General features: G+C 37.6%; 1 protein-coding gene across 2 annotated transcripts in view; it reads left to right on the plus strand.

Moving 5' to 3' along the window:
• The first annotated feature begins 253 nt into the window (after nt 1-253).
• The window catches only part of ACSS1 (acyl-CoA synthetase short chain family member 1), a 40,279-nt gene continuing 26,658 nt past the window's right edge, over nt 254-13,874 (plus strand). Inside the window, exons 1-2 of one of the 2 annotated variants that reach the window (XR_014490840.1) lie at nt 254-739; nt 11,050-11,146. Coding sequence is in view for 1 of the 2 variants with exons in the window: in XM_083349490.1 (XP_083205616.1) it covers nt 409-739; nt 11,050-11,146 (428 nt within the window). In the remaining variant the exon portion in view is untranslated. The remainder of the gene's footprint in view (nt 740-11,049; nt 11,147-13,874) is intronic. The other variant, XM_083349490.1, reaches the window with a different exon arrangement.

The following is a 13,874-nucleotide window of genomic DNA, read 5'->3' on the forward strand; positions in this document are numbered from 1 at the left end:
CTTCGCGGGCCAGATCTGGCCCCCGGGCCTTGTGTTTGACATGTCTCTTCTACGGGGAAATGAAGCTTCAGGCTACCCTGAGCTTTAGCAGCGCCCACGTGTTGTCAACTAATGAGAAGTTCCTTCCTCCTTGTCAAAGCTGGAGACTTCTGCGAGGAAACTCCTCCAAACGCTGGGGGGAGGAGAGAAGGGGAGGAAAGGCGCAGTGCGGTGCAGAGGCGGCGCGCGAGCCCCCCCCCCCTCCGCCCCCTTAACACAGCTGGCTGGAGCCCTCCGTGAGGCGCTCGGGCCGATCCCAAGACTCTTCACCGGTCAGGCGGCGGCACTCGGGGGGGGGGTGTCTTCCTGGCGTTTTACCCGCCCTCGGCTCCTTCCCTCTCCGGTTTTTGGTGGCGGACCCAAGGGGCCATGGCGCTCGCCGCCTTGAGCCACCTGCGGAGCGCCGTAGGCAGGCAGCCGCTCTGGAGGCACAGCTGCCTCAGCGCCCCCTGGGCTCCCCTCTCTCTTGCCCGCTGTCGCAGCGGCGGCGATGGCGGGAGGCGAGCTGAAGCGCGCGCTCCCTCCCTGAAGGGAAACTACGGGCAGCTGTGCGAGCGGGCAGCCCGGGAGCCCGGCCCTTTCTGGGGGGCGCTGGCGCGGGAGACGCTGCAATGGGAGACCCCGCACCACACCGACTGCCAGGGGGATTTCGCCCAGGGCCGGATCCGCTGGTTCTTAGGCGGTCGGTTAAACGTGGCGGGTAAGAGGCGCTTTTTCCTTGACGGGGTGGGTGGGGTGGGGGGGTTGGGTAAGGGACGGCGACGACGACCTGGAGACTGCCTCGAGTCCCTCGGCCCTTCCTTCTCCAGGCGGGTCGGTTATTATTATATTTTAGTCTCCAGGTTTTCGAAAGAGAAAGGCACGGTGGAAGCTCTCTGCTCCTCTCCGGCGTTTGGCAGCGACGCCCAAATTGTCTGCAGGCAAGTCACAATCCGAGTGATCTGGAATCCTCCACCCTCTCTAGCCAGAATACTTGGCGGAGCGATAAGTGCGGTGGAAAATGGGGAAAACGCAGGGACAGCCTCGAGGTTTCATCAGACTCTCCTTCCCATAACCCAGGGGTCTTCAAACTTGGCCCTTTTATGACTTGTGGACTTCAACTCCCAGAATTCCTCAGCCAGCTTTGCTGGCTGAGGAATTCTGGGAGTTGAAGTCCACAAGTCATAAAAGGGCCAAGTTTGAAGACCCCTGCATTGGGGTGGGTGGGTACGACCACATGCTAAGAAGGCCTGACTTTTGCAGCCGAGGCTGTACTTTGTGTGCAGTAGTTTTCGCTCAAAACACTCCACCCTTGGGAGGGAGGGAGAGCGAGAGCGAGCGAGCAAGACTGCGACTTGAAAAAATTGATCTCGGTTACAATATAGGCTGAATTGGGCCGATTTGAATACTAGTTCCCCATTGCTTGATGGGTGCTAGAGCCAACATGATTCGCTGGGTAAGATAATATTCTTATGTTCGCAAGATGGGATGTAAATCAGTGGGCAAAATGTTGCGAATTAAGTAATGTCGACATTGGAAAACCCTGTATGAAAACGAAATTCTAGCATAGAGAGCATTTTCTCTGTTGCTTAACACCCGCTATGTCATGAATAACCCACTGTTATAGAATGAACGCATAGCCTTTATTGTGTCAATTACCAGTGTAATTGTATGGTCTTACAGCTAAAATTGTAGACCCCCAAAAAGAATTTCTATAAAATTACAGGAAATAAAGTGCTATTATTGAGAAGTGCTATTATTGAAACAGAAAATGAAACGTGGAAATAAATGGAACCTAAAATACTTAGTAGTATTAAGATCTGAAAAAGCAGCTTGTCTAGTTTGATAAAAGACTTTACTTAAACTCTTTAGTGATTAAGTAGTAAGTATTAACATACTATTTTAATATACTGCTAACATTTTAAATGTGAAAATGTGAAACTACTTAAAATTTGAAACATCAAGATATTTAAGAAACTTCATCAATTTTAATTATATTAAGACTGCTTTTCACTTCTTGTAATACAGGAACTTTCAATGCGTCCTACATTTCTTAAGATTTTAATTTCATTCCCTTGCTGGAGAAGGCTTATGGCATTACTTACAATAAATATTAATTTGTTTATTTGCTTATTTTTGTTTATTAAATTTATATGCTGCCTATTTCACTGTCAAGGTGACTCTGGGTAGTTTACAAACGTAAAAACCAAGGTACAAAATATTAAAACATTACATGTTAAAATGAACAGAGATTAAATAAGTAAAAAAACAGAATACTGCTGGAGGTGGGATTTTTTTCTTAGTCCACTAACTGCCTCCAACATGGAACACCCCCATTGGGGCCCCAAGCCAATCAGTAGAGCCAGATGTTAGGGAAGGCTAAGAAGGTGGGTGTGTGATATTCTAGAGCAGACATGTCAAACTCACAATGTCATGTGATGTCGCGCGACATATCGGAGCTTTTTCTCCATTGCTGGCAATGGAGTGGGTGCGGTTTCCTGATGATGTGTCCAGCCTGTTCAGTGGGAGTCACAGCAGAAAAGCCCTTTTCCTGGACCCACCAGGTCCAATGAGGTCTTCAGCATGTTGCTTCTGCTGAGATGAGTGGGGTGAGCAATCCCATTGGGGTGAGAAAATTTCTCAGCCTGGACTCATGCAATAAAAGGGCTTTAAAGGTCATAACCAACATCTTGAAGTGGATCTGGAAGCAGATCGGCAAACAGAGTAGCTCGTGCAACAGTGGTGTTACATGGGCCACCCTAGGAGCCATTAGAACTGTTGCCATGGTTGAATTCTGCTCCAGCTGTAGCTTCTAAATACTTTTCAAGGATATCCCTATCTACAGCATGTTTGCCTATGTCTTCTTTATTTTATTTACTTATCTCTTAATTTCTGTATCTGCACAACTCAATCAAATCACTATGGCTGACCTACAATTCTAAAATTCTAAAACATTTAAAACAGTAAAAACATCTGGAAAATAAATTTAAACAGCAAGATAATTAATCAACTAACAGTAAAGCCAAGAAATAGGGCCCTTAACACATTCTGAGCTCCAGGCCTGGGTACATAGTCAGATTTTTAAAGCCTTGCAAAAAGTCAACAGGATTGGGGCTATTTTAATCTCCATGGGGATAATATTCCACAAGGCAGGGGCTACAGCACAGAAGACCTGTCTTCTAGTTCCCACTAGTCAACACTCTTTTGCGGATATAAGCTACAGCATGCCTAATCAGTTGTATCGAACTGAATGAGCAGACTCTCGGAAAAAGATGGTCTTCAAGTCCCACACCATGTAGAGCTTTAAAGGTGACAACCAATACCTTGAACTGCACTTGGAAACATACAAGCAACCAGTGCAGCTCACATAATAGTGGTGTTGTACCATGTAGCCAGTACCATTATATTTGTGCAGCCACACATTTAGCATCAGTTGAAATTTCTGAATGCTCTTCAAGGGCCGCCCCATGTTAAGTGTGTTGCAGTAATCTAAGAGATTACAAGGGCATGGATGATGATGAGCAGGCCCTCCTGGCCAGGAATGGCACAACTGATGCACCACCTGAAGATGTGCAAAGGGTCTCCTAGCCGCAGCTCCCGTCTACTATTCAACAAGGAGCTGTGAGTCTAGGAGACCCCCCCCCCCCAGATTGCAGACTAGGTCTTTCTGAGTAATGCCACCCCATCTAGAGCTAAAAATGCAAGAGTCTTGTCTCTGGAGGGTCCAAATTCCTCATATTTTTTTCTATATTTTTTCCTGATACTCTAACATATTTATTTCGATACTGAAAATGTGATGACAGTTGTAATGGTGCTCCTGTGATTAAAAAAAGAACTTAGAAAGGTTCCCCTTGCACCTATTTAAGTATAAATGTATATACAAAGTAATCTACAATTAAATGTTTGTTAAATATATCTACGTGCACATTTAGAAAAGTCATTTTGTATATCTTTGGTTTGAACTTGTATACTGTACAGTAATGAGAAAATAGGAAGTGAAAGAAAGCAGACCCTTCTGAGGCGCAGAATGAGCTTACAGGATGAATTTCTATTCTGAGGGAAGGGAATTGTGTCATCACAATAATTATTACTTAATTTAGTAGAACAAATAAATGAATTTTTAGTACAGTATTTGTGGATTTTTTATTTAAAGTAGGTGTATGGGGCAAAATCTCAACATACTTTATAAATTGAAATTATAGAGTGAAATGGTATAAAATATTATTCACTAAAACAGCAACATTAATAATTAAATGTGATAGCAAAAGGTCTGATTGATAATAAATATTGGCAACCTTTAATTTAAAAGTACACTGAAATATTCAGATTTTGAGGCCTGCTTAAAAAATATAGAAGTAAACACACATGTACTGTATGTTCATGAACACACACACACACACACACACACACACACACACACACAGGAACACATATTTCTTGAAGGGTATTCTACAAGAATATGGTAAAAAAAAACACCACATTTTCTTCTTTGCTATTCTAACAGATTGTATTGGTGAAACCTAAGCAGATTTATATAACACAGGCAGCTTTTTGGATAACATGATCTCAGTGTGGAATTTGATTCGGCTCTGGAAGCCTTTGTCATGAATACAGCTCTTATAAAATTACCTAGCTAGCCCTATAAGCAATAGAGTAATTTCACAGTATACTTTCTGAAGCTTTTGAACTGATTTTCAGAATACCTCCAATATAGTTTAGTCTGGATATATCTGCCACATTAATTATTGTAGTGGGGTCTATTTCCCCCCCCAGAGAATCTCAGGTAAGTAAAGCTATCTGAACTAAGTTTTCATAAATTTTCATAAATGCCCCAAGATTGTAACATATGCAAGATTGTATATTTAAGTTGACAATATGCAATATTGTATATTTAAGTTGAGCTTATGCTCCTAACATAGGAAATACAGTTGTACTGTTAACTCATGGTGCTTCCAGAATAGTTTTCTTAGCCACTTTTGTCATCTAGCAGCAATCAACATGATTTTTTTATGGGTCGTGGCTGCAAGATATGGTCATACAGATTTTATACCATGGCAATACTGTTTCATGGTGAGTTTTTGGCCATTTACCGTAATATTTTAGACCATACAGAACGTTTCCCTTATATGAAGCTATAATATTACTCTCCTTTTTTTTCCAGCACTATGTTGGATTCATACCAATGGCACAGCACTCTGGTAATTGTCAAATAATAGTAATAATAGTATGACTAAGAGAAATAATGATAATGGGCAAAATCAGCACCAGTCAATTGCAAAAGTCTGCTTTATTTGGAACAGCTTACATCCTGCAACAAAACTCTTTAACACCATGAAACAACAACAGTAGGTGGATAAAAATGCCAAATCCAGCCTAGACATCTGACCAACCATAATAAAAAAATATTCTATGCCTTTTTGTAAGCATGGTACAAATTAAAATAAAACCAGAATAGTTACAAAACTGGTGCCAAAAATTAATGCAGTAAATTATTTTTAGTTAAACAATAATAACAACTGACCAGTAAAACCCAATCTTTATAATTAAAATAAATGAAATGCAACCATACATATTTAAAGGAACACCCAACATACTACAGAGAATATACACACATGTAATTAATAAGAAAATAAATACTATGTTAAATAGCGGGATATTATGAATATTGTGCATATTTTTCATTAAAGCAAGACTAAAGCAGTCTAAAATGAAAATTTAATAGCATGCAGTCACAATATACGGTAGTAAAAATTCAGTCATCAATAAAAATGAGTCTTGAAATAGAACTTTTTAAAGTAAATGAAAAAGAATGCAGAATATCATATTCTGCAATAATTATGCATATTAATAGATTTGCTGAATCAGCCCATTTAAACTTGATAAAAACAAAGTTTAGGAACACAGTCCTTTTAAAATACTCCACCAGAATTGCTTTGAATGAGTGCCCTACAAATGTGCTTAATAAAGAACACCCTTGAGCGCTCCATTGTTAGTTAAATGGTGGCTTTATGTTGTTCAGCAAATATATAAACATACAGAAGATTGACAACAAATAATGCTGTATTTCAGATCACCTTATTTAGAGTACAGTCACAAAGGATTGCCCAGATGATAAAAAGAATGTATTCTATTGTTAACATAGTTTGTAATGATTTAGAAGACCTTACATTATCTCTCTGGTTCTATACATTGAAGTAACTATCTCCTTTTTGAAGCTTCTATTCTTGAACAAAAAACACATGGCTGCTTTTATGAGACCTTTTAAAGACGCAGCTTCTTTAATGAGTAGGGACTCTGTGACACTTCTAAAACATATTACAGATTATTTTCAAAAAGTGTGCACAGCCCTAGTTTTTAAGTGTGTGTGTGTGTGTGTGTGTGTGTGTGTATACCAGTATTATGCTGACTGAATGTAACTCTTGATTCTTTACTTACCTTTTTATAGTACTCTTTCCAACTCCTTACTATATCTTGTTAAATTGTAATCATTCATTAGATATAGTTCAGAATTTTTTACATTCAACAACTTTATTTTTAAAAAATATTTTTTTAAATAAATGCAGGTTGCATTGAATATATGCATTTAGTATCTGACTTCTATTTTATTTATGATTTTATTAAATACATAACACCTTTTCATGAAGTAGTATTTAAGATCACTAACAAGAAATAGAATAAAATTGTACTTAAAATACTAAAACATTAAAACTGATATATAAATACCCTAAATTAAACAGCAAATCAGTGCTTTTGCCCACTGGTGCAATCCTAATTTATTTATGGAATGTATTTAACTCATCTTATAAGGCGAAGCAAATCTGGAGAACAGGTACGAACATCAATATAATGGCAAAATACACAAAAAATTACTGAAATAACAGTCAAAAATAACCATCAAAAATAATAATTTGGAGGCTAGTCTAATCTTCTAACCCAGGGCTTCCCAACCCCCAACCTATGGATTGATAGCAGTCCCATTTAGGAACTGGGCTGCGCAAGCAAGTGAAACTTCTTCTGCTCATGTGTGGGATCTATCTAGATAGTGCGTGAAACCACGGTCCCCGCCCCCCGTCCATGAAAATTATTTTTTTCCACAGAACTGATCCCTGCTTCCCATAAAATTGGGGGCTGCTGTACTAACCTCTATGAATGGGAGAACAGATGTGTTTACAATTGGAAGATAGTGACCTGATTTAAAATAAATCATAATATGGTTCCCTTTTGGCCCAGCATATTGAAGGGCAGTAGCCATTGTTATTTGCAGATAATGATATACATACTAATCAAGGAAAGAAGCAACCTGGAATTGAGAACCAATCAAGGAAAGAAGCAACCTGGCATTGAGAAACTTCCTAACAATGGGTCACAGCTTGCCATCAGCAGTTGTGGGTGCTTCATCACTGCAGGTGTTTAAGAAGAGATTGGACAGTCACTTGTCTGAAATGGAATAGGGTCTCCTGCTTGAGCAGTGGATTGGATTGGAAGACCTCCAAGGTCCCTTCCAGCTCTATTCCGATTGATTGTGTGAACCCAGACTGTGTGAGATCAAGTACCTACTTAAAGAGGTTGATCTATAATAGATTTTATCTTACCACCTTCTTGTTAATTGCTTTATGTTGGGAAGGAATTGGAAGTGCAGCTTTTTTCTACCAAATCTTTAACATGTCAGCCAGAGCTGGCAGTTTATCCTGGTTGTTTTCCCTGTCACTGATTCATCAGCTGGTCTTCATTCAAAAGGAGTGTTGAAAAGTATCTCTGTTTCTTTGATTTGGAAGCAACCAACAGCACTCCGGTATAACAGTTCACTTGGCTCCACTACTCAGTACAGAGTGAAGATGCTTCTCTCCACCTCTCTATCCAGGTTCAAAACACTTAGCTTCCATTAGCAGATAAGCTTGAGGCTCTGAGAGCTGATAAAGATGCATAATATCACCACACAACCTTTTTAAAAAGGGGAAAAATACTTACTTCCTCTTTTGTCTTTGTTTATGGCTTTTATCTCATTTTTCCTGAAAAGATGATTTTTCCTATCATTCTGCCAAAATTCTTAGCCAATGGCAAACCCTTAATAAGTATGTTGCCAAAAAATGTTCATTTTATGCTTTCAGCTCTAGAATTCTCTCGCTACAGGCTATTACAATCTGACATGAAGTTCCTCCTGAAAAATGCTGAGTCAGATTTGAGTCTTTCTAGGTCCAAAAAGCTGTCAAAATTGTAGTAAATCTGTGTTTTTTTACTTTAAAAAGAGTTTTAGAATTAGTCTAAAATTCACCTTAACATTTCATCTTGATTGTAATGAGTGCTAGAAATTTACTTTCACAAAGATATATGTAAATAAAAGGTGGTAGGAGGTTTAGTGTCTTTTGATCTAAATGATAACATTCACAATGAGCTTTCATCCAAAATCTAGTGGTGCATTCTTTTTTCACTTGTATCGTTGTAATGTCTAAGAATTATCCCTACACATTTTCTTCATTAATGAATAGTACATTTGTTTGGCTAATGTAATTAAATGGGTTCAATACATACGGTACATAGAAATCTTGGAATATCTTCAAGTAGTTCAGAAAATATTGGTATTCCATAAAACAATTTAAGAAATTGTGTTCTAGAATAATCAGTGGTAGGCAAGTGCAACAGGCTGAAGTAGTGCACTCCAGATCTATTTTGTTAAGATCTTTTTCTTTTTTCTTATGAGAACTCTTGACCCAAGCACCTTATAATAAACTGAACCCAGATATATGTAAATTATTCCTCTGTTTGCTTCTGTTTTTCTCCCTTTTATTCCATTTCCATTTCATAGATAGTGGTAGAGTCATGTCTAATATTGAAATGCAATACCATAATGAAATTGTATAGCTGTAGTTTGGATTGAGGAAGTAGGAAAATATCCTTGAAGAAGGCAGTAACAATCCTTTCAGTATTATTGCCAAGAAAGAATACATGGCCAAGCCCTGTATTTGTACTCAATAGCTTAATTTAGTCAATGTCCTGCCAGACTTGTTATTTTTAAAGCAATCAATGTAAGTGTAATTAGTGTTACAGAAAGAGATATTTGATTAGCAAAAGCATATAGTAACTCATCAGATAAAACTATCCTATTTATTGGCTGAGTATAATTGCATGGTTGTGAATTAAACTGAAATACAATGCAAGACTGTTTATGTTACACTGTTTACTTTTGAAATATTGAAAAGAGTAATGAGATAGAGTGAATGGAAAAGCTATTTACATAGGCTTATGTGGATTCATGGAGTATAGCAAATGTTGGCAACAAAGCATTTTAGAAAGATTAGGGTAAGATAGTGATAAACACTTAGACAGTATTGATCTTGTCATATGGGGCTACAACCTGCTATCTTGCACTATTCTTTCTAACTACCTGAGCTGTATTTTATTGTTGTACTAGCTTCAGTTCTATGTTAACATATTTAAACTTACACTCTGCCAACCACTTCTGCCTTGGCTTTCTTTATTATTGGGCTGGTAATTGATTTACTTGTGCTTGACCATCATAATGTTGAGACTGCTCCAATGTTGCTTGGCATGACCATCAGTGATAGTGTTGGTTCTTGCTTTGCCTGACTTTGGCTATTCTGACTTTAGCTCTGTGGTAATAATCCTTCAGTATTGGCTCCTCCCTTGTATTTGCTTTTCTTGATCATTTGGTGCACCTGGTCCTGTTTGACTTGACCTCTTCATTGGATGCTTTGTTTTGATCTTTTCTCAGCACCTTTTAGTAATGTGGCTGACAGTATTGGCTGCTACCATGGCTGCTACCTGGCTTCTTATTGCTACCACCAACCAGGTTTGGCAGGCTGTAACTTTCTCTCTCTCTCCCATTGCACTCTGTTGAACTCTATTACTTCTATTTTTAGCTAGGACAGCTGCTGGCATGACTGCCTGTAGCCTTAGACTATGGTTAGACAACCATTGGCATCACCTTTCCGCCTTTCTGACTACCGCTAAGCCTCCAGGATCTTTTAGACACCGGTTACTTGAAATTCTACAGGTAGGAAGGCTAACCATTTCCCCTTCTCTCCTTCTTTCTCTGGTTTGAACTTCTGCTATAGGGACACAGCCTGTCACTACTAAACTTTCTGCTGTCCAGAGAACTCCTGTTTAGGCTTACTTTGGCACTAGCTATCTGGGCTGTGACCTCTTCTTCTCTAGCTTTGTCTGGATCTGCTGTAATTAAATTCCTCTGGAATTGTTTCTCCAATTCAAAAGCCTTTATCTCCTTTCCTGTTCTGCAACAAGTTCTTCAATAGGTCTGCACAGTTTCCCAAAACACATTTATACACTGTCAGCTGCAAGTTTATCTCTCGCACAGCATCTTTGGCTTCTTTTTTTTTTCTTTTCTTCTTCTAACCTTAGTCCTTTGGCATTCTTCTTTCCAATTTTTGTTTTCCTTCTGTCTTCTGGCATTTTGAAATCCCGCATCATTCCTAAATTGAGAAAGTAACCAAGCCATCAAGGAAGTCCCCCTTTAGAGGGAATGTCTCGCTTTTCCTTTCGGTTTTTGAGGGAAATGCCAGGAAACATAGTGCCTTTTTTCTTTTACAACCATCTTCTCACTAACACCAGTACTTTAACCTCTCGGTAACCAATGCAGCAACTGAAATATAGGTATTATGCTTCGAGACCTACTCACCTAGTTAGCTACATTTTGGACCAGTCAGGTTTTCCAAGTTATCTTTAAAAGCAACCTAACATATGTATTACAGTTGTCAAAAAGGCTTCTCAGTCCAAATGCACATTCAGATGCAAAACATTTCCAAGTCATACGTTATAGACTAAAATACACATTTTCCTCTATTTTGTAGTGGTGATCAAAACACACAATGTTTTGTGCCTCTTAATAGTTCTAGAATCTAGGGTAATATCTATAGTTGCCACTATCTCTCTTGATTGGCTTGTACAGTAATAGCTTCAGAGGATTTTTTTTTTGTAAATAGCTCAAGATGGTAAGCACTTTCAATCAGTAACAAGCTACATGCTTTGTTTTTTTCACAATTTGTTTCTTTGCAGTTAACTGTTTGGATCGGCATGTGCAACATATACCAGACAAAGTAGCTTTGATTTGGGAAAAAGATGAGCCTGGTACTGAAGAAAAAATAACTTACAGGTATGACATGTTCCTCCTACTTTGTTTCAAAATTATCTGTGCAGATTTTGGAAAAGTCATATAGTATTGCTTGCTTTTGGATAAAATTTGTGATAATACTAATCTTAGAAAAGACATCTTGTTCCAGAAAAGAAAATATTTATTTCATCAAAATAGTTTAGGATGATTAAAAATAAAAGAACCCACTGGATGTAGCAAAAGCCTTTCTGCATTCATAGTGGCAAATTATTTATTTATTTAATTAATTTTATTTATATACCGCCCTTCTCCCGAAGGACTTCTGAAGAGCATTCTAGAAAGCCCGCAAGTAGGATGTCCCTGTGATAATATCTTTCAGCAACTAGAATTGAGAGCCAGACATAAATTGGCTTGAAAATGAGCTCACGTCCATTAATACAGGTAGACCTCAGGTTATGATAGCAATTGGGACCAGAATTACCATCTGTAAGTAATGTGGTTGTAAAGTGCAATGTAATGTGACTTCATCACATTAGTCCATTTGTTGTAATATTTTAGTGAATCGATTTGGTAGTCAGTTTCAGTTTGCTTATCTTGCAGTATTTTTGCTAACCCCTTTTTAGAGAGTCACAGTTGTTATGACAGATCACTGTGAGTATTGCAAAATTCTGATTGTAATTAAATTGTTTTTACTGTATCGTGTTCAAGGTGAGAATTATATTTATATTGCATAGTTATTTCAGCATTAACAATCAGTAGTTTAGTCTGGTATGTATAAGAATATCATTCCACAACCTTCAGTTTATATGGCCACACATTTCACCTAAGCAACTTTGGGTGGCAAAATGTGAAGATAATAATCCAAAGTGAGAAAGAAAAATAAGAATTTGCAGCAAAAATAAATCAACAAAATAGTTTCTATTTCTTCTTCATCTATTGCTAATCTTTTGCTTCTTTAACAAGCATCTGATGAAATGGTAAGTTTGTGTTTGCTTCTACTACTTCAGATTGTTAACAGGCACTCTGTATATGTGTGTGTATACATACACACATACATACATACACACACATATATACTAGGTATGTTTGTATTACATTCTGATGTATCATTAATTTAACTATAGTTTACTAAAATACCATAATTTTGTGACTCTACACATAGATAAGGTTACTATTTTGGTTGTATTCACATAAGACATTGAGCCACAGTTAATGTCAAGTCTTTCTTGAATCCTTAGCTGTTCACATAATTTTCTTCACAATAGTGCATAAGTGGTCTGCCATTATTTTCTCCTGAGATTTTATTTTTACTTTCCAAACCTGGAATGTACCTGGTGTTTTATTCAAATAGTAATCTGATGCACACTGCCACCTAGTTAGCTGGTCTATAATAAGCTAACCAAATTACAGTTTATTGGGTTTCAAGTAACCAAATGTTATGAATTTACTGGAAGCTAAAGTAGGGAACCTACAAAACTTCATTTATTGCTGTTTATTTGTATGTCTTTTTTTAAATGACATTCTTAGTTAAGAATCACATTCTTCTGGTCAACACATTTCACTAAGCTATGGTTTGCTTAACTGAAATTACAATGGGACGGGTTCATTCAACATTCTAAGTCATGAGTTGATACTAAATTCACACAATATAGTAAACCAGTACTAAACAAACCACATTATAGTTTAGCATGTTGACTGAATTCAGCTATTGTATACAGAGCTCATTTTGATGTTTTGTTTGATTGCTACCAGATTATTCTGAATTAATTGAGCAAAACCAAAAACTATATAGCCAGCTGAGCCTGTTCAATCTGGTTTACTTTTGAAGCATTGGATTATAACTCAAGTTCCCAACTTTTAGTTGGCTGGTAATTCTGAGAGTTATGTATCAAATTCTACTGGAGACACAGGGTTGGGGAAAAGTGATTTAGGTTGTTTAGCTAGTATACACAGTTCACCAACAGCATGAACATTGTCTTTTGTTTTATTATAGCACAGTACCTTACTTGATTAGACTTACAGTAACAAATTGATGTGGATGTACAATTGTTTTGGCTTTGTATATAGAAGTATCTTCCATATAGGGATAATATAATTTGTGAAGGCATCCTTCATGAATATCTTGTCCATTAATCCATGCAGGAATTAACATGGTTGCTGCTGGAAAGCACACTTTGGATCCTGAAGGTTAATACAGTATACCTTTTTTTAACCTAAAAGCGGTATTGATAGATTAGTGACCACTATAATTGAAGTGCATTTTCTGCATTTCCAAAAAAGGATAGAAACTAGTATGATCAACAAAGGTTCGCAAAGATTTAAATACTACTGATCAAACTGTACTTTTATTTCTGTAATCAAACAGCTGCTAAAAAGCTATTTCCTTAAAAAATAAGAATCAGCTTTCTTTATCTTAAATAAAGTTCTCAGTTTACTGCCTGAGTTTGCACAACAGGATAAAGTATTATTGTCTGTTTTAGGGTTCAGTGTGCGTGAAACCATACAATTTAGTTAACCATTGGTTAGCATTTAGGCCCATATATATTATGTGCAATTTTAATCAAAAAGGATTAGCATTCTAACAAATTCCTTTGTTATGCTCAGCATAAGTACATTGCATCTGAATATAATACATTAATTGAAAAGAATATTTGATTTGCAGAGTAAAATGTACTCTTGTGAAGTGTGATGATATTTATATTATAACATTGGCAAGTGAATAAATACTGTGTGAAAACATTTATGCTGTTAACACTCTTTTGTTTAGGCA

Source organism: Vipera ursinii (genome assembly GCF_947247035.1).
Source record: "Vipera ursinii genome assembly, chromosome: 1".
Lineage (NCBI taxonomy): Eukaryota > Metazoa > Chordata > Lepidosauria > Squamata > Viperidae > Vipera > Vipera ursinii.